A 22,288-nucleotide genomic window follows, 5' to 3' on the forward strand; every position below is an offset into this window, starting at 1 on the left:
CAGGTTGCCCTTGGGGTTGCAGGCAGCCCCTGCCAGACCAAAGGGGCTGGGGGGAATACAGCAGAGGGAGGGCAGTCCCTCTTCCTCCTCCCCCCTCCAGGCCTGGTGGCTCTGGCCCCCCAAAACCACTTTCGATCTGATTCCTTTTGTGTTGAATACACCAATCTCCCTCCACGCCACCCCAGGTGCCCAAGTTTGTGGGGGCAATCCTGTATTTTTTTTTTAACGATACCTCTTCCTGTCCCTTCCCTTGTTGCCAACTTCTAACCACAGTAGTGACTCTGTGCTTGCCCGTTTGGTTCTGTGTATAAATGGAATGTTGTGGAGAGGACCCCTCCCCTGCTGCCTGTTCTCCCCCTCCCCAGCTCTGTCCTCTGGTCTCATCACTGGAGAAGCAGAACCAGTAAGGGACCTTCGATTAAATAAATAAATAGATAGATAATTAATACTATTTGATAGGGGAGGACAGTACTTAGGTAGAAAGGGGAATTTATACAAAGGATCTTCATAAGTTCCTATGATAAAAAATATAGGATGGCATTTTGGCACAATGGGGATGAAATACCTGAGATGCTGCCATCTTATGTGAGCACCAGATATACCCACTGATCCACTTCCAACCCAGCTCCCTACTAATGTCCTAGGAAAATGGTGAAAGATGGACCAAGTGCCTCGGGCCCTGTTCCCCACTTGGGACACCTGGATGCAGAACCAGGCTCCTGCCTTCTATCTGACCCAGCCTTGGTCCTGTGGCCATTTGGGGACTGAGCCAGCCAATGGAAGAAAGATCTTCCTGTCCCTCTCTAACTTTGCTTTCAGATAAATAAATCTTTAAAAAGAATAAAAACACTATCCATGGATTTGGAAAGTTTTTGCATCAAAATAAAAAACACATTTATTTCTATCTTTCCATGAAATGTTTGAAGCATTCTCGCAATTATTTTCATGAACATAAATTTCCACGTTGACTACGATCATTCTTACTAGACCTTTTCTTTTTGAAAGCAGTCATAAATCGTGTTAAATCAACTGCATGTTAGGTTTTTAAAAAATGTCTATGAGCTTACCTATAACTACACTTCAACTGAAATTTGGTATGAAATATTCAGAGAACCCATACAAATCATCATTGCTATAATTCTAGATGAAGTACAGCTTTACCTCCAGGCAGTCATTGAAGAGGAACAGAGTGACTTGTTCTCCTCTGTCACAGGGGTGCTCACCTAGAGAAATTGTTTCAACTCTCTGGATCAAGCTTCGGTGAGAAGATAACAGATTGGCCTGCACGGATGAAAAATAATAGGAAAATTACTTGGCATCAATGCTTAAGCTGCGCCTCAAAAAATTAAACCAACAAGAAACAGAAAATACATTAATTACACCCAAAACAAGAGATTACTTACTGGGCATCCATCTACTTCATAAACAACATCAAAAATTTGCTTTTGAGCTTCTGTTTTCCTTTTATCCTCATTAATATGCCTGAAAAATAGTTATTTTCAAAACGGAACATAAAACCATATAAAATACATCGTATATCACAAATGTCACACTGTATATCTCAAAAGTCCTGTTGTATAAAACTTAATTCTGACAGGTGAATCATTAGAATAGACCTTAAGAATATTGTACTAGTTTAAAAAATACTCACAAAATTTTTCAGAAAAGCATGCTTTACTACCTCACATCTAACTATACGTATATTAATCCATATTATTTTATGTTTACTATATATCTTCTAAGATATACCGAACCCATAGAAACTTGATATTACCCAACAAAATCTGGCACTGTAACACAGAAGGGCACTATAACACAGAAGTAATTTGCTACTTGGGACACCTGAATATCACAAAATTCAAATCAAGTCCCTACTCCTTCAATTCTTCCATTTTTAAATTTTTTATTTAAAATTTCTGCATTGATTTGAAAGAAAGGATTGGGGCAGGAGGAGGAGGTGAGGGCAAGAGAAAGATCAAGAATCAGGAGCTGAAGGACTTGGTCCACCTTCGACTCTTCCAAGCACAGTAGTTAGGAGCTGGATTGAAATGGAGTAACTAAAGCTCAACCCAGTGTCCATCTGGGATGCCAGCACCACAGGCAGCAGCTTTGCATGCTATACCTCCTTCACGTCAGCTCGTTCTATTTCAACTGCAAAGCAGTCTATACTGGCCCAAGTTCATGGGTTCCTGCTACCCACATGGAAACCTGGATGGCTACTGGCTTCCAACTGGCCCAGCCATGGCTGTTGGGGAAATTGGGGCTGGGAGTAATTCAGCATATGGCAGACCTATCTCTGTCACTCTGCCTTTCACACACTTTTTTTAAATTTTTGGAATTTTAAATATAAATTTAACTAAGACTTTCTACAAGTTACTCCTAAGTCATATGCCAATTAGTTCATTGAAACAAAGAACAACACTACTTCCAGGTAAAATGGAATAAAATAGGGGATGGATTTATCCTTCTACCGGAAACAATTAAAATATCAAAATAAGAAGAGACTAGGGTTTCCAAGACATTACATATCAGTTCCCTCTAAGAGAAAATGCGAGTTCCTGTGATTATCCTTGTTTACAGCTTAGAGAAAGTTTCTCCTTAAACAAAAATCTTGAACTAAGGGACTGGTGCAGTAGCCTAGTGGCAAGATCCTCGCTTTCCATGTGCTGAGATGCCATCTGGGTGCCAGTTCGTGACCCAGCTGCTCCCCTTCCACCTCTCTGCTTGTGGCCTGGGAACGCAGTGTAAGATCACCCAAAAGCCTTGGGACCCTGTACCCACATGGGAGACCCAGAAGAAGCTCCTGGGTCCTAGCTTCGAATTGGCTTAGCCACAGATAGAAGATTTTTCTCTGTCTCTTCTCTGTTGAAATATGTTGAAATAAAAAATGGAACAAAGGACTGGCATGCTGGCATAGCACACTAACCATCTACCTGTGATGCTGGCATCCAATATGGACACTGGTTCAAGTTTTGGCTGCTCTATTTCCAATCTAGCCCCGTGCTAACAGATCAGGAAAGCAGCAAAGAATGGCTCAAGTTCTTGGTCCCCTGCATCCACTGGGAGACCTGGAGGAAGTTCCTAGCTCCTGGTTTCGAGTCAGCCCAGCTCTGGCAGTAGCAGCCATTTGAGCAGTGACATGCTGGAGCAGTGAAACATCTCTCCCTTTCTGTCTCTATAATTCTGACTCTCACATAAAATAAAGGAAACTTAGGGAAAAAAAAAGATGGAAAGAAACATCCTTCAAACAGGAAACAGAACAGAAACTTAAGTGACTACAAGTATGTAAGATCAAACTGGGCTTTAAGACAAACATTGTTACTAGACATAAAGATGAAAACATCACTCCCTCAGGAAACTGTAACATTTACCAGAATATACATATTTAACCCAAAATGCATAAAGTAAAAATTGACTGAAATGCAAGAGAAATAGATATTATACATATATATGTATATACTTGTATGTATGCCAAACTTAAGCCACACGTCAAACATATAAACATATGTAATTTCCTTAAGAAAAATACTATTCTTAAGTTACTAAAAATTTGTACCTATAGCAAGTTAATATCTATGTTTTTATAGCACCATTTAAGGTTTTTAAGCTTGCAGGAAGGGGGCAGATTCCATAAATGACAAAGTCTGGTGAAGTGATGACGTCTCATTATCTCTTTTACTGGATATGCACAGCTGTTTCAATCACCATAATATACATTTAATCTTTATGCTAAATGTCAAAGACATCAAGAATATAGACCTACTCAGATTCTGTAAGGTTTATAAATCAGCATCACAACTGAACATTAAAATCTCATTCCCTTATAATTCAACATTTATTTAAATTCTATGAGCATGGCTCTTAGGGAGGAATATATTAAAAATATTCTTAAGTTGTCAGCAAGTTAAAATAACATTGAAACAAAAAAGAAGTCTTTAATCATTTGCTTTATTGAATCAGCTTATGATCTCTGCAGGAGCTAGCTTGACACTATTCCAACAGACACAGCTTGTCAAACTACTATTCTGTTTACTATCAAGGTCACTTTACGATCTATACTTACATATATTAAATTACATACATAAATCAAAAAAATAATATAAGCTACTTTTTATTCTAAACCTGAAAAAGGCAAGCATGGCATGTAACAACCTCACTCCTTTCCTCTTATGGACCATGTAAACAGCTGTTGAAAGGAGCAAGGTAAAAAAATGTGTGGCACAGTATTTTAACCAGTGTTGAAAATATACAGAAAATTATTACCATAGCTTCAGAAGTACTAATTTGGTCCCAATAAACAAAAATATGAATGAAGGCTGGCTGATAAAGATGCAAAATATGAATACAAATAAAAACAGGGGGGAAAAAAATGAAGGGTGAGGAGAGAGAAAGGTAGAGGAAGCAGAAAGAGGAGAAAGGAAAGAGCGAAAGCATGGGGAGGGACAAAGAGAGAGCCTAACAGAAGCCTAGGCGGGTTATGTTTTGCTGAGTCTGAATCCTCTTTGGAGCTGGTACTGTTCTTCTATAGGTCCTTTGTGAATACTCTGAGAAACAATTATATATAGAAGCTCCACGTGGAATCTCAAGAATCCTTTATTCTATAAATGCACTCAAAGTCCATAGAGTAAACTCGTGAAAGTACCTTCCCTGAAGCAAGAATGTTCAGGGCAACAGTTGTCTACTCTGATGACAATAATCAGAACAGATTATTTCAGATCAAAGCTGTATCTCCCCCAAATTAGACCTATACCAAGCAACGAAAATGTTATTGATCCCATTCCCCAAATCAGTTTCATTAACACATTTCCAACCAATCTTGGCAATCTAATAACATAAAATTTTAGCAATAAAAAATGTTAAAGTGAAAGACAACCTAAGGAACAAAGAAAAAAAAAAATCAAGATAATACACTTACGTCATTACTTCCTTCAGTGATCCAATAGCTTTTTCTAAAGTGCTTTTGTCAGGGTTTTCATCAACTGTATGCTTTTTAAGATCTGTAATAACGTTTTTTTCTATGATTAAAACAAATTCAATGATTTGCCATCTAAGACATACATTTGTTGCCCTTGATTCAAGTTGATTTTTTTTTAAAACTTCCTTCCACTAATTCAATTCACTCTTTAAACGGCCACATTCACACAGGACGGTGGCATCCAGGTAGGAGCTTTCAGCTACCCCAGTGCCAGTCCCATATGATTTTTAGAAACAACATCTAATTTTTACCTTAAATGTTTTAAGTAGGGGAAGCTGGTTAAGCTGCCACACACAGCAGCAGCACTGCCTACTGATACTGGTTCAAGTCCAGGCTGTTCCATTTCAAATCCAGCTCCCTGCTAACATGCCTGGGAAAGCAGTGGAAGAAGGCCCACGTGCTTGGCCCTGCACCGATATGGGAGACCTAGATGAAGCTCTCAGTTCCTGGCTTTTGCTTGACCCTGCTCCAACTGTTGAGGCCATCTGGGAAATGAACGAGCGGATGGAAGACCTCTGTCTCTCCCTCACTTCCTCTTTCAAAACATAAATATCTGAAAAATCAAAGTTTTAAGCAATGTTCCCTGAGTTTCTGACACATCAAGAATTCCCTACTTTACTAAGTTTTCAAAGTCAATACATTTTGTTACATAACTATCTCAATTCTTTCCAGTAACACAACTCCTAGATTCTTCCAGCTCTTTCCATAATGCTGTATGAAAAAAACATGAACCTCAATTAGCTCATAAATCACTATTGTTTTATATTTTATCCTGGAACACTAACTGTATTTTTTTTTTAATTTTTTTTATTATTTTTTTATTGGAAAGGCAGATATACAGAGAGGAGAGACAGAGAGGAAGATCTTCCGTCCAATGATTCACTCCCCAAGTGAGCCAAACGGCCGATTCAATGCCGACCCGAAGCCAGGAGCCTCTTCCAGGTCTCCCACGCACGTGCAGGGTCCCAAAGCCTTGGGCCATCCTTGACTGCTTTCCCAGGCCACAGGCAGGGAGCTGGATGGGAAGTGGGGCTGCCAGGATAGAACCGGCGCCCATATGGGATCCCGGGCGTGCAAGGCGAGGACTTAACCACTTGCGCCACTGTGCCGGGCCCATCACTAACTGTATTTTGTCTTTCACTGCAGGTTTTGCTATTATTTTAGAGGTTCGTATTTCATACAGTGACTTTTTTATCCAGGTTGCTTAAATCAGGTTTAGGCATTAAATCCAATGCTTGCTCAGTCTAGTACCATGTCTACATAACTTTGATATGGGATACTAAAAAAAAAAAAAAGAGAGAGAGAGAACAGGTTAGAAAGCAAGCGCATTTAGTCACAACAACATGGGATTTCTACAAGTACAAAACGAAATACTGTGACATACAAATTGGCAAAATTCAGTCTTAGTTTAATTGTTCACAGATTCTTGTCTACTGCACATATTACTATGGTCAAGCTAAAAAACAAAATTCTTCACTGCAGGTTTGTTTATAATTTACCTTGCACCTGTATCACCACCACCCCCATGTGGACACCAGTCAAAGACCCAGCTGTTCCACCTCCTATTTGACTCCCTGCTAATGACTGAAAAAGCAGCAGCAAACAGCTCAATTGCTAGGGCCCCTGCACCAATCTGGGAGACATGGAAGAAGCTGCAGGCTCCTGACATGAGCTTGGCACAGCTGCTGCAACAAGATCTCTCCCCTTCCTTCTCTCTCACCTTTTCTTTCTGTAACAGTACCTTTTAAATAAATTAAAAATATACTTTTACAACAAAAACTGACATTCTTATACTACTTTAGAAAGGAATATGATGTTTTTCTTTAATTTTATTTTAACACAGGCAAAAGTTCTTCTTAAAAACACTGCAGAGGCTCAACAAGTTAAGCCATCAGTTACAATACTCGCATCCCATACTGGATTCCCAGTTTACTTCCTGGTTGCTCCACTTCTGATCCAGCTCCCTGTTAATCCACACAGGAAAACAGTAGATGAGGGTGCAAGTCCTTGAGTCTTTGATATGCACATGGGAGAGCTGGATACAATTTGCGGCTCCTGGCTCAATCCCAGTTGCAGTTATTTTCAGAGTAAACCAGTCAACAGAGGGCTGGCATCGTGGTACAGCAGGAAAAGCTGTGGCCTGCGATGCCAGCATTCCCTGTGGGCCCCAGTTTAAATTCTGCTCTCAATCTAGCTCTCTGCTAATGGCCTGGGAAAAGAGAAGGAGATGGTCCAAGAACTTGGGCCCCCATATCCATGTGGGTGAATCAAAAGCTGCTTGCTGAGACCCAGCTCAACCATAGTCATTGTGTCTATCTGGCAGGGGGGAGAACCAAATAGATATCCCTGTTTCTCCCTCTTTTTTCTGTAACTGACTCAAACAAATGAGTTGTAAACAAACAAACAAAATTTTGCTATATAACTCCCATCCACTGACTGATATCTGTGCTTTACCTTCTTGAAAAAACAGATGTTTGAGAGTATGCTAAATAATCTGAAGTTTAAAAAAAAGTAAGTATAATGCCACATATACAAAACTTTACTAAAATTCAGGACAAGACCAAAAACGCTTGGATACGTGAATCATCTCTCTCGTTATGATTCTTGTGGATGAATTTTGTGTTTACTTAGATGTAAATTGTTTGTATTAGTGACATATTACGAAATATAAGCAGACATCTAAATGTTGAAATACAAAAAGTCAAATACCCAGCCTGGCATTTGGCACCTGAGATGCCAGCATACTACACAGATGCAGTCTGTGCTACAGCTGCTCCACCTCCCATCCAGCTACCTGCTAGTAATCCAGGAAAAGCGGGAGAAAACAACTAAGGTGTATGGGCCCCTGCCACACAACTGAGAGGTCCAGATGGAGTTCCTGCCTCTTAGCAATGACCTGACCCACTGCCGGAAAGTCAACCAGCAGATTTTTCTCTCCTTATCTCCCCCTCTCTGACTTTCAAACTTAAATTTTTTAAATATTAAAAAAAAAAAAAGGACATTGCTTATCAGAAGAAAGTATTTCAGGCCACACTAAAGTGTTTTAGAACCTGATTATTTTGAGGGGGCTGGCCCCAATGGCTGAAGAGGCTAATCCTCCACCTTTAAGCACCAGCTTCTTGTATGACAGCTGGTTCATGTCCTGGCTGCTGCACTTTCCATCCAGCTCCCTGATTAGGCCTGGGAAAGCAATGGAGGGCGGCCCACATAGGAGACCTCAAAAAAGCTCCCGATGCCCAGCTTTGGATCGACTTAGCTCCAGCCATTGTGGCCCTTTGAAGAGTGAACCAATGAACTGAAGATCTTCCTCTGGTTCTCCTCTCTATAAATCTGCCTTTCAAATAAAAACAAATAAATCTTTTAAAAATATATATTGAATGATACTAAATGATAAAAATCTAGAAACACTGAAAATAATATTAACTTTTTTTTTAAAGAAAAATTTCCCATAGATATGTAGAAGAGTAACACAATAGATCAGACAAGTACCATTTAAAAGCAATGCAACGCTGGGTAATCTCTGCACCGGTCGGATGAGAAGTTCAACAAGGCTTTGCCGTCCACATTCTGGTTTGGCTTGATTTATCTGAAAGGAATTGATTCATCCAACAATTAAGATATTTTCTGCAAAGATTAGACGGTCTACCTTTATGAGATTATTATCTTATCATTAATGTCTCAATAGAGAACATATGGATATTTCAGGCTCGCAAAAACACCTCAGCTAACAAAGGACAATCTCATTTACTCAGCTACCTTAAGTCTTCAAAAGATAAAATTTGCCACCCACAATTACAACTAAAATGAACAGATACTGATATATTCTTCCACTGACACAGCTTTATGAAAGTTATAATTCACTTTTTTGTTATCAATGAATTCCTTCAGAATTAATCCTAATTTTGTTTGAGAGAAACACTTATTTATTACCTTGAGAAAAGCATGAAACCTTGGCTTCTGTTTTTCACATTTAATAATTGTTTCCTTGCTCATTTCAAAGAAGTTTACAAAGGGAGGGTAGGTTTTTATCAAATCTTTTGACTAGGAAGAAGAAACAGGAAAAAAAAATATCAACTTGTTATATGCACATTACCCTCAGACAATGGAAAGACAATCAACATACACATACTGTAGGCAGAAAAAATCCCACAGTTTACATGTTTTGATCACCATATAGACATTCACATCATACATTCTTACCAAAGAAAGTTAACTGCCAAACAGAAAAGTGTCAATTGGTACACACAGGTTAAAGCTTGAAAGCAAACAAAGTGGGGGGCTGGGAGGGCATGATAGGCTACTCCTCTGCCTCCAGTGCCAGCATCCCACAAGGGGCTCATTGGAGTTCTGGCTGCTCCACTTCTGATCTACACCCCTGCTGACGAATTTGGAAGGAAGTAAAGAATGGCCCAAGTCCTTGGGGACCCTGCAGTCACATGAGAGACCTGTTACATGAGAGACCTGTTAGAAGCTCCTGGCTCCTGGTTTCACGCTAGTCCAGTTCTGGCACTAGCAGCAATTTGGAAAGTGAACCACAGATGAAGATCTCTGCTCTCTCTTTGTAATTCTGACTTTCAAGTAAAATAAATGAATTTTTAAAAAAGTAAACAAAGGGGCAACTGTTTAGCTTTGTGGTTAAGACGGCTGCAGCTCATACCCATCAGAACAGTTTTTGCTACCTGCCTCTAGTTTCTGACTCCAGCTTCCTACTTCTTGAGCAGCAGTAATGGCTCAAGATCTGGTTTCCTGCCACCCAAGTGATAAAACACAAACTGGGTTGCTGGCTCCCAGCTCAGCCTCAGACCAGTGCCAACGGTCAAGCATATTTCGGGAGTCAACCAGTAGATGGGAACACTCTCACTCAAATCTCAAAAAATTTAAGTTGGTTTTGTTGGGCTTTATTTCTGAAAAGAGGAAACAAAGATTCAGAAAGGGAAAGTAAATTAAATCGTTCAGTGTTGATACAAACATGGCAAACAGAATTTCAAAACTTCTACAAGCTCAGAAAACATTAAGCTACAACAAACAAATCTGGAGCTAGAGCATACTATTATTTATTTATGAAAGAATCAAAATAACTGATAAGATCAGTTTTATTCCGAAAAATGCAAACAAGAAAAGGGAAAATGTCTTTGCTAATTCTAGACATCAAAAAGGTATGTGTGATACTTGGCACATTTGAAATTTTCAACCAACCGGAAAAAATATCTAAGACCTTTACGGGAAGAAAGAAAGTTGAGAAGAGACTGCTGAAGATTACATATGCCAGTGCTCAAAGCACTGGGTCTTACAAATCCACTTAAAGAGTTAGAGAAGCATACGGTAAAACTCATTCATAGCACCTCACCAAAATAGCTACTTATAAACTTAAGCAGATTATTTTCTTAGTAAAGGAAGAATTCATTAGACAACTTTAAACAGAAACAAAGCAAAAAGTGATATCAGCTAAAAAAAAAAAAAGGGGGGGGAAATAAAAAATTAAAGCAAGCTTAAAAAATCATAACCTTGTAGCCACACAGTAAAGCAATCACAACACAGTACAACATTTATTGTTCTTCTACTAATTCTCCTGGTCTATCCCAAGGCCAAGTTGTGTGTAGAAAAAAATATTTCAAAAAAAAAAAAAAAAAACAAGGAAATTTCTAATATATTGTGTAAATATATTCATGTCAAGTTATAAAACTTCCCTGCCAGTCTTTGACAAGATATTTTAACCCAAAAATTTAAATAAGATACGCACATATTTAAGAAAGATGTCACCAATGCTTTTGCTCTCATCCCAATTAACAATAAGGTCTTCAAGATCATCCTGGAAATAGAACATTACAGCAAAACATTAAAGACTAAACTCGACAGCTCTACATACACCTTTTAATATTTCTGAGTGAATGAAAAAGAGAACTTGCTAACTATCTTAATTTGACAGGCTAAATAATTACTCTCCCATTCTTTTTCCTCAACAAGGAATTAACTTTTTTAAGACTATTTAGTTTTTTAATTGGAAAGTCAGACTTATAGAAAGGTAGAGACAGAAAGATCTTCCATCCACTGGTTCACTCCGTAAGTGGCAACAATGGCCAGAGCTAAGCCGCCAGGAAGATCCTCCCCAGATCTCCCACACAGGTGCAGGGTCCCAAGGCTATAGGTCATCCTCTACTACTTTCCCAGACCACAAGCAGGGAGCTAGATGGGAAGTAGAGCATCTGGGATACAGAAACTGTGCCCATATTGGATCCCGGCACAAGCAGAGCAATGACTTTAGCCATTAGCCTACCGCTCCAGGCCTGGAATTAACTTTTTGACAACCAAGAAAATATCCTTTAAAAAGTAATCAAGAAGGGCCCTGCATGATAGCCTAGTAGGAGACCTGGAGGAAGCTACTGGGTCCTAGCTTCAGACTGGCTCACCTCCAGCCATTGAGGCCACTTGGGAAGTGAGATCTTTCTCTGTCTCCTTCTATCTGTAAATCTGACTTTGCAAGAAAAATAAATAAATCTTAAAAAAAAATTATCAATATAGTTAAATCAGTAAGAAGAGACCTAATTTCTCAATATATTATGGTAACTCAGTATCTTATTAACTCTAAAATTTGATTTACTACTATTAATTATAGCCTTTAAACCTGCTGCTTTAAACCTGCTTTTAAACCTGCTGCTGGTACAAGGAATCTTAAAGGAATAGAGAGTGGAAATTTTCTAAGATAGATTTGTGGTGATGATTATATTACTGGGAAAAGCTACTAAAGTAACTCAAACATATATTCAGTGAAGACATCAAGGGGCTAGCACTCTGGCATGGCATGCACAGCCCAGCAAGCATCCTACAATGCTGCTCTCCCTGCTCCACTTCTAATTCAGCTCATGGCTAATGCACCTGCGAGGGCTCCTGCCACCAACGCGGGAGACCTAGAAGTTGGTGGGTAATGGATTCAGCCTGGCCAGCTATCAGTGCTGTGGTAACGTGAGGAGTGAACCACAGGGTGAAAATTCAATCTCTCTCGAAGTTTGGACTTTTAAGTAAGTAAGATGAATCTTTGGGAAAAAAAAAAAAAAGACAAACTACCTCAATTAAGCTATTGAAAAAAATTTGTATATCTCAAAAATACTATGTTTTCATTTTCACCTACTAATACCAACAAATGAAACCCATATAAACAAAAGTTCTTCAATTTTAAAAATGAAAATGAATGCCGAGTTTAAGCTCTACTGCCCTGTACATAAAATGGAGAAAATTTTTCAAAAAAAGGAACAAAACTATTTTTGATAGCATGACAGTGACCTCAGAGGCCAGAGTACTGGTATGGCTTGCTGAGCCACTGCCTGTAACACCACCATCCCATATGAGCACTGGTTTGTGTCTCAGCTGCTCCACTGCCAAAACAGCACTGTGCCAATGCACCTGGGAAAGCAGTGGAAGAAGGCCCAAGTGCATGGGACTCTGCATCCATGTGGGAGACCTAGAGGAAGCTGCTGGCTGACCCTACTCCAGCCCATTGCAGCCATTTGGGGAGTGAAAAAAAAAAAGACATGAATAGAAGATCTGTCTTTATTTCTTCTCTCTCTTTAATATTGCCTTTCAAATAAACAAATAACTCTTTAAAAAAAAAAGAGGGAACTCAGAGAGAGTAAGAATATATTAACAGCCCAGAAGTCAAAAATTGGGAAGATTCACCCAATCAAAACTGCACTTGAAAGAATAGGAGGCAGCAGGAAGGAAGACTACACAGCTTACTTCATCTGATTGCATTGTCTAAAATGGAAGGTTTGTGTCAAGCAAGTCTACAGGTGCCATTTCTCTGAAAGCATGTCATCATTGTACATCTCAGTGTCACATTTTGGCAATTCTCACGCTTTTTTATTATTGCTATCTATTGTGGCGGCCCATGATCATGATCTGTGATGTAAATATTGTCTCTGTTATGAGGCACCACAAATGACACTCATAAGATGGCATGCTTTAATCAAGAAATAGGTGTGTTTTTCAACTGCTCTACTGACCTGTCACTTCCTATCCCCTCATTCTTCCTTTCTTTCAGCCTCTCTATTCTCTGAAATAACAATACTAAAATTATGTCAGTTAAACAATCTAAGTGTTTCAGTGAAAGGAGGAATCATACATATTTCACTTCAAGTCAAAAGTTCTAAATGATTATTATGTGAGGAATATATGCGGCAAAAGTTGAGATTGGCACAGCAAAGTCTAGCTTTCAGCCAAATAGTCAGACAAGGAGTCACTGCAAAGTAAAAGCTCTTCATGAAAACTTATAAGTGCAATTTGATGGAAAAAGAAAAAAATCAGAGGGTAAAACAACCTTATTGCTAATACAGAGAAACCTTCAATGTCCTGGTTAGAAGCCCCCTATAACAGTCCCCAAGATCAAGCCTGATTCAGAGCAAGGCTCTGACTCTCCTTAGTTTCATGTTTCAGGCCACAAAATGACTAACACATGCACACGCGCCCAAACACACACATATATAAACATGTGTACACACATATCTCTGAGGGCTTTTCAAATTGCACATTGAAAATGTGCATTACCTTTTAATTTAACTTTTCCACAAACTGTGAAGAAGACCTATACATGGCCAGTATTTAGGGGTTTAATTCAAACCCTGAAACCAGTATTATTAAATGACTTTAGAATTAACGTAATTTTTGTGAGTAGCATTTTCACGTCTCTAAATATATTAACTTACTGCTCATTAGATATAGTAGTATTTAATGGATGCCTGGCTATATTTTTGAAAATGTACAAACAAGAATAAAACAAATATAAGTATAGTTAGTTTCTTTTTTTTCCTGTTATTTTCATTTTTACAAATGTTTGATAGCATGTAATGGTTTTATGCTTTAAAAACACACAGATTTTAAAGTCTGATATCAGCTAAGAATTAATGAATATTGAATCTCACAAAATTATGCTATATATGAGTAAACTCAACAATCAGAAAGGTACAAAGCTCCAATCTGTCAAGAGAACATGAATTTCTGAATCAAGGCTATGATCCTGTGCACATAAACAGTATAATACTTTGTATTTTCAGGTGGGAACTTGCATACCGACTAATTAAATGACACAAACACAAATGGATCCATGTGTTGGTGGCAGAACACTAACAAGAAAATTTACTTGACATTCCACTCTATTGAACTTCCCAGTGATTCTTATAAATCAAAGATATTCTGAAGGTATCATCTTCAAGTGTTCAGAATCCTTACAGGAAATAAGGATAATCTAGCCTGAAATTTTATAGCTTCGTAAGCAAACTAAAATTCCCTCAGAATTCTCTTTGGCTCTAAAGATAAAGAAGTATGGTCTAGGTTTTGATAAAATACAAACTGAAATGCAAGCATTTGGTAATCTGTGTTTTGACTAATAATAGGTCCTTTATATTTATTTATAATGTGCACTAAACTCAAGAGCAATTAAATCTCCTTATTAAAAACATTCAATAATTCAAATTGATCCTTTACTGTAATGTGCAATAAATATTAACATGGGTTGTTTTGAGGAGAATACTCATCTGTCACGCTCAATTATCACACAGGAAAAGCAGAACACAGTTCAACATTTTTTTAGGCAGGAGATTTATAAGTGTAACTAAACTTGACCCCAATTAGAAGAATCTGGTATTTGAAAATCAACAGAAATTTCATCAAAGGAAAATCATTGTAAAAGGGACATTAATATGATTTTATATGGCTTTAGCATTTATCTACCCATAGAGAAATAAATTGAAGGCCTCCAGGCCCCTTAAAGTTTTACTACAGATTTTCGATCAAACCAAAGGGAAACAACATATAATCCATGAGCACTAACAGGAAACCAAGAATAATAGCGGGAGCAACATGACTATATAAGACTTCCCAAGGCCTTAATTCCTCACTTTTAGGATTAATGGAAATCAAGGAGGTAAACAGTAAAAATTAACAATGAATAGGAACAAAGAAATAAATGATTCAAAGGAGGAAACAAGGCATTCAATAAAAAATTTAATGACAAGCTCTTGAAAACTAATAAGAACTACATTACCAGCCTAACACACAAATTTACCTTTATCTTAGTATGTACATCAAAGATATCTGGAATGCTACCAAAAATTGTCTTAATTTCTTCTGGGGCAAGGATAGGCCCACCACGCTGTCCCTCCTCTTCCAAAGGAACCTGAAATAACTAAAGGCAAAATAAAAGATTAGTTTAAGTAGACTAAGAATAAAATATAGATACTAAGATGTGAGATGAAAAACAGAAAAACAGCTTTTCCTTCATAACATTTTCTATTGATTCATGACTTACAGCTATGCATGTGTACAGATAAACTCATCATAAAATATTATGTTACAGGTCCAGCTTTGTGGAATAGTTAGCTGGTTAAGCCACCTGCTGAGACATAAGCATTCCATATGGGCAGTGGTTCAACTGCTCCACTTCAGACCCAGCTTCCCGCCAATGCACCTGGGAAACCAGCACAACGCGGTGCAACTGCTGCACCCAGCTGGGGGACCTGGATGGAGAAAATGACTCCTGCTTTGGCCCGGTCCAGTCACTGCCATCTAGGGAGTGAATCACCAAGTGCAGGACATCTCTTCTCTCTCCCCCACTCATCACCCGTCTGCCTCCACTCTTTCAAATAAATGCAAGAAGTCTTTAAAAAGTTCCAGTCTCATGCACCTGGCATGGTAGCCTAGCAGCTAAGGTCCTCGCCTTGCATGTGCTGGAATACATATGGGTGCTAGTTTGTATCCCAGCAGCCCCACTACACATCCAGCTCCCTGATAGTGGCCTGATAAAGCAGTCAAGGAGTGTCCTAAGCCTTGGGACCCTGTACCTACATGGGAGACCCAGAAGAAGCTCCTGGCTCCCGGTTTCAGATGGGCTCAGCTTCAGTCATTGCAACCACTTGGGGAGTGAACCAGTGGAAGATCTTCCTCTCTGTCTCTCTGTGAAACTGACTTTCTGATAAAACAAATCAATCTTTAAACAAAAGGCCCAGTGTGGTGGCCTAGTAGCTAAAGTCCTCGCTTTGAATGTGCTGAGATCCCATACGGGCGTCAATTCTAATCCTGGTGGCCCCGCTTCCTATCCAGCTCCCTGCTTGTGGCCTGGGAAAGCAGTCAAGAACAGTCCTAAGCCTTGGGACAATGCACCCACATGGGAGACCCAGAAGAAGCTCCAGGCTCCTGCTTCGGATTGGCTCAGCTCCAGCTGTTGCGCTCACTTGGGGAGTGAATCATAGGGCAGAAGATCTTCCTCTCTGTCTCTCTTCTCTGTATATCTGACTTTGTAATAAAAATAAATAAATCTTTAAAAAAAAAAAAACTAAACAAACAAACAAAACAGAAATCCTGCAGTGGCTGTTATAGCATAGCTAGTTAAACTGCTACTTTCAGTGCTAGCATGCAGTATTAAAGCAGCTGTTCCAGTCCTGCCTACTCTACTTCTGAGCCAATCCAGCTAATGGACCTGGAATGGCAGCAGATAAAGGTCCAAGGGATGGTCACCCACAGGGGATATATCAGGATAAAACCAACTCTTGGTCTCTTGCAGGCTAAGCCCTGACGGTTAAGAATCATTTAGGGAGTGAACCGATAAAGGGAAGATTTTTCTCTCTCGCTCTCCCTCCCTTTCTCTGGCACAATAGTTAAGTCATCTCTTAAAACAGCCACATCCCACACTGGAGTGCCTGATTCAAGTTCCAGTTATTCCCTTTCCAATCCACCTTCCTGCTTCTGCCGAAGTGATGTCTCAAGTAAACTGGGTCCTTCTTCTGAATGATACAAAACAAATGCCAGGATCCTTCCTTCCGTGTGAGTCAGTTCTGGCTCTTATGGCAATATGGGCAGTGAACAAATGGATAGACCAATCTCTTTCTCTCTCTCTCTCCTTTCAAATAACATGAAAATAAAAAGTCTTTCAGATAAAAAAATTTAAATTATTCCAAAAGCAATTCCAAATTAAAATACATATCTATATGAGTATATATAAATATGTATGAAACAGGTCTTTAGTTTAATAATTTCACAGGTTTTTTTTAACAGGAGTTTTAGTGAATTGGACTCATATACAAAATAGAATTCTAATGCTTCAGTATGCTTTACTATGGCCTGAAAGGATTTACTTTTCTAGATAATAAATGCTACTAAAGTACACGAACAGTATTTGCTAAAGAGATTTTCTGCTAGTAACCAAATTTTGGCTGACTATAAAAACTTCACCAACTCCCCCCGAAGGAGAACAGACCCAAGTTTAATACATTACACAACCTCATAAAAACCTGACTACGCTAAACAAAAAAATTAACAGTGAAGAACAACCTCACAGCCACCAAGGAAAAGCCCTTTCCCTTTCTTTCTTCTGCATGCACATCACCAACGGTATAGGAAACCAAAGGCCATTAGCTTGGATCCTAACAAGTTACCTCAAGAATTCAAATAAAGATCAGTTAGAATGTAAATGCAAGGAGCAGCCATCCTGACTCAGAGGATTAAGCAGACACTCAGCTGCCCACACCGTATACCCAAACGTCAGCTCGAGTCCTGGCTTCTAAGTCAGCTCCCTCCTAAGGCACCTGGGAGGCAGTAGACAAGGGCTCAAACACTTGATTTTCTGTCACCCCTGTGAACGAACACGAGGGAGTTCCTGGCTCCTGGCTTCAGTTGTTCCAGCCACGTGGGGGAATAAGTTAGCTTTAACTAAAATGAACACAATTCCTTTCTAGAGATGCCAAGATAATATTCTCTTGTGTCTTTCAGAACCTAGGTCTCAGTTTATTCCTTACTATGTTCTTCAGTATCCTCCTCCCTTCAGAAATTACTTCATCGCTGGGAGCCATGCAGCTGGCGTGAATGACACAAAGGTGTAGAAAGAACTGCCCCCCTGCTGGCAAGGCCGCGAGGGGCTTACAGCTGTATGGCACGGCCTGCCGGTGGTCTCTCCAACCACCTCAACAGCTGCTGGGACACTCAACCACCCTGTTAAAAAATTCGGAAACTTATTGAGGCACTGTTGTTTGCCCTTCTCATTAAGTGATAGTTAAGTTGCAGAAATAGGAGTGTTTTTCCCTTGTGACATATTTTTCCCATCAAGTGATAAGTTGTAGAAATAGAAATGTATCACTGATTAACAGGTAACAGCATGTGTCCTGGCCTTGAAGTCTTAGCTGTTGCCCAATGGCTACTACTGAAGAATGAATAATGGCTTGCTTTGAAGTTAACTGATTACGATATTTTTGCAGAATTATCTTTAACAACACCTGCTTTGGGCCCAGCGCAGTGGGCTAGTGGCTAAAGTCCTCACCTTGAACGCGCCGGGATCCCATATGGGCGCCGGTTCTAATCCCGGCAGCCCCACTTCCCATCCAGCTCCCTGCCTGTGGCCTGGGAAAACAGTCAAGAACAGCCCAAAGCTTTGGGATCCTGCACCCGTGTGGGAGACCCGGAAGAGGCTCCTGGATCCTGGCTTCAAATTGGCATAGCATCAGCCGTTGCGCTCACTTGGGGAGTGAAACATCGGACGGAAGATCTTCCTCTCTGTCTCTCCTCCTCTCTGTATATCTGACTTTCCAAGAAATAAAATAAATCTTTAAAAAAAAACAAAAAATACCTGCTTAAGCATGAAGTAAAAAATAACTCAAGTATCTGTGCATGCCCATTTAGTTATGAAGTAAAAAATAGAACAATTTCATGTCTGTGCAGAAGCTTGTGATGATTTTTGTGTTAATAAAGAAGACAGCTTCGTGACCTGTCCATTAGGAGCACCAAGCGACCGCGGTCTGCCTCTCTTTTCTCACGGACTCCACACACCCTTCCTTGAATTCCAAACTCAGCTGGAGCTGTTCTCCGGCACTTCATTGTACAATTTAATATCGGTAAGCAATTTTTGATCAATCACTTCACATCTAATGTGTGGTGAGTAAAAAAATATGACTAGCATGGATATAACCATGTTCTTGTCTGTACATTTTTCACATGTATACTGTACATTACAGCTTTTTATTTTTACTTCAGAACACCTGCTTTCATGCAGTTATCACTTCCAAATACAAACACAGTATTTCTTTTGTTAAAATTTCAATTTCTCTTAAAGGCAGTTTGATACACAGAGTGAGAGTGAGTGAGTGCAAATAATCTTCCACTTGCTGGTCCACTCTCCAAAGGCCCTGCAGCAGCCAGGCCCAGGCCGACACAAAGCAGGGAGCAGGAACTCCGTCGAGGCCTCCCACAAGAGTGCCAGAGGCCCAGTAACTTCAGTCATGGTCCCAGTGCATTCGCAAGGACTGGATAGGAGCCTAGTAGCCGACACTCAGTGGGTTTTATCCACTGTACACCATACCAGTCCCCAGATGCAGTATTTTGACAAAGAATCCATATCAAATCCAATCCCCAATCTCATATGAAAAGATGGTCTTTTGAGCATCTTTTCTTTGCTTAACATCTTAAATTAAAATAGTGTTATTTCTAGGAGACTAAAAGATAATAGTCATGCCATTTCCCTACGAACAGGTTTTTGTCATACTTTAATATCTATATTCAAATCATGGGTATATATTTTTCTTGTAAGAAATACTTCTCACATATTGTGCTAAAAAAACACTAGAACAAAAATCATTTTACAATTAAACTCGCACTTACCTGAATAATTGTCGCCAATATATTTACATAATTACTTTCAGTCTGATAGAGCTCTTTTGCAACCTGCCATCGGGCTGACTGCTTTAAAGGAACTGGAGTGGAATTTTTGGATGATTTAGTGCAAGACTTCGGTGTTTCTGAAAGGGAAAAGGGAGGAAGGATTTAACAAAAGCCAGATACATGTAACACACACTGTACAGGCCTAACAGAAAAAAACGGGGAGAAAAGAATGCCTGCTCTTTAGACATACCGCCACCACAGAGATGTTCATTAAAATAAACTTTCCTCATAACTCAAGGCCAGAAAAAAAAATAAGGGTAGAAACATCACTCCAAATTGACATTCTTTTAAGTAAGCTACTTATAACCTTCGTGATGTCAAGGTCATTACATAAAGTCAACAAAAGGGTTCCAGATGAGAGAAGACTGGAAATAGATAACATAACCATGTGTGATCCTGGATTAGATCTCAGATCAGAAAAAAACTTTTTGCTAAAAGGATGGGTATTAAAGTATTAGCAAAACAACTGAAGAAATCTGGTCTACGGAGCAGTTTACAGTATTAATGCTAATTTTTTCCTTATAATAATTGAAATGAATTTTATGTAAAAAATGTCCCTCTATTTTGAGAAGCAGATATTTAAGTATTTACATCATCTCTGTAACTTGCTCTCGATACTACAAGCACACAAACTGCGTGCATATATACTAAAAGAGCAATGTTGGCTGAATGAATGCTAAAGCAATTATTTTCATTTGGGGAATCTGAGTAGAGGATATAGGAAATTTTGCAAAGCTAAAATAATAAAAGAGAAAGATACAAAAAAAGGCTTTTTTAGAGAAAAGGAGGCAAAAGCTATAATCACAATTACAATGACGTAAACTTTCACATATACTAGTATGTGCGGAAGTCCCCTCTTAAAACAAAAGTTAACATTACTTGGAAATTCTTTGTTAATACAAAGTATCATTCTTAATATAAAACAACCAGTTTTTAACCATATACATATATATATATAGTGCATATATATATATTATTAGAGAAAATTTGTCTAAATATACATCAGAAGAGCTTAAAATGCTATTTCTTGGTATGATCAGAATACTGCAACATTATATACGGAATCTTCTACTATCAAAATTTTTCAATAGAAAAAGAATGAATGGACAAAATGGTAATGTGTGTCATGAAAACAAACTACCAACACATCAAGTTTATTCAGTGATAAACAACTTCCAACAATTTCATAATAAAAACAATCATGTCTACCCAGGAGTTAGAATACCTACTAAAGATAACAGATCAAAGTAACTTCTCACTTGCCAAACATATTAAGACTACACAGGCAGAGCCACAGGCCTCTGGCACTATTGGTTACTGCAGCTGGGAAAACCTGATACAGTAGGCTAGCTTAATGATAATACCGCACCTAGGCAGCAGCCTACAAATTAGAGCTTATTTGAGAGTACCTAAGAAGACTACTACTGCTGCCATGTCTGTTTTAAGGTTATATTTCCTACTGCTCTCTCCTAAAGGACAAACTCAAGCTGCAGTCCCTCTGATTACCTCTTACCACCCCCAAATCCTCTGTCATTTAGATTATAGGACCTGTAGTGTCTCAGATGTGCATGATCTAACAATGATACCCCTTGTGGGCCCAGCATGGTAGCCTAGTGATTCAAGTCCTTGCCTTGCATGCACTGGGATACCCTATAGGCACCAGTTCGTATCGCAGCTGCTCCACTTCCCTTCCAGCTCCCTGCTTTTGGCCCGGAAAAGCAGTCGAGGATGGCTCAAAGCCTTGACCCTGCATCCCAAAGGGAAACCCAGAGGAGGTTCCTAACTCCCGGCTTCAGATTAACTCAGCTCCAGCCACTGAGACCACATTGGGAGTGAGCCAGCAAATGCAAGCTATTTCTGTCTCAGCTCCTCTCTATAAATCTAAACAATTTTTAGGAAAAAAAAAAATATGTTCCTTGCAAACACTTGGTTCAATCTTTCCTAATGTCTGCTGGGTAGTTAAATCTACTTTCATGTAACCTGGATTTGCGTAAAACTGCTATTTTCTATATGCCTCCCAAAATATAAACTTCCTATTTACAGCAAAGTATCTTTCATGGCAATAAATACTTTGTTTACATCTTGTTAACCTAATACCCCATTCAATATTTTCCTAGTGCTTCCTACTTCTTTCAAACCACTGACTCATCTCTTGTTCCAAGAGACACAACAGACTACTTCAAAGTCTGCCTTCAAATCATCTTTCCTCTACATTCAAGACACTCCACCATCAATTACAATTGCTCTGCTGGTTCAGAGATTCTAGAATTCCTTGTAGAAGATAGTCCATAGTTCAGACACACCATTTGATTTCAAAGGAATCTAAAGAGCAGGTTCCATCTAACCTCTGTAACTATTAACCCTACACTTCAAGGTAATTGACCTATCCATTACTCCTCAAACACTCAATTTGTATGTTACTATCTATCTTGTCTTATTTTCTAGACCAAACTTAAATTCTTTGAATTCCTTCCACTTAATATGTGTATATACGAGTACCTACTCTACACAAGGATTTGAAAATAAGATAGGCAAGACTGAGTGATATTACACTGAAGACAACCACAAGGAAGGTAATGGGCCTGGCAGGAAGCAGTGATGGAGCAAGACTTCACTTTACAG

At 39.1% G+C, this 22,288-nt stretch overlaps 1 protein-coding gene across 3 annotated transcripts in view; it reads right to left on the reverse strand.

The window, feature by feature from the left end:
* Positions 1–22,288, reverse strand: part of ECT2 (epithelial cell transforming 2) — a 58,255-nt gene that overhangs the window by 19,455 nt on the left and 16,512 nt on the right. For all 3 annotated transcript variants that reach the window (XR_005886100.1, XM_041002811.1, XM_041002813.1), the window contains 8 exons: positions 19,607–19,743; positions 15,030–15,149; positions 10,716–10,784; positions 8,906–9,016; positions 8,465–8,561; positions 4,916–4,997; positions 1,404–1,482; positions 1,162–1,281 (listed from right to left, as the gene is read on the reverse strand). Coding sequence is in view for 2 of the 3 variants with exons in the window: in XM_041002811.1 (XP_040858745.1) it covers positions 1,162–1,281; positions 1,404–1,482; positions 4,916–4,997; positions 8,465–8,561; positions 8,906–9,016; positions 10,716–10,784; positions 15,030–15,149; positions 19,607–19,743 (815 nt within the window). In the remaining variant the exon portion in view is untranslated. The remainder of the gene's footprint in view (positions 1–1,161; positions 1,282–1,403; positions 1,483–4,915; positions 4,998–8,464; positions 8,562–8,905; positions 9,017–10,715; positions 10,785–15,029; positions 15,150–19,606; positions 19,744–22,288) is intronic.

The sequence above is a fragment of the Ochotona curzoniae genome, unplaced genomic scaffold, assembly GCF_017591425.1.
Source record: "Ochotona curzoniae isolate NIBS_2020 unplaced genomic scaffold, NIBS_Ocur_1.0 scaffold_2587, whole genome shotgun sequence".
Taxonomy (NCBI): Eukaryota; Metazoa; Chordata; class Mammalia; order Lagomorpha; family Ochotonidae; genus Ochotona; species Ochotona curzoniae.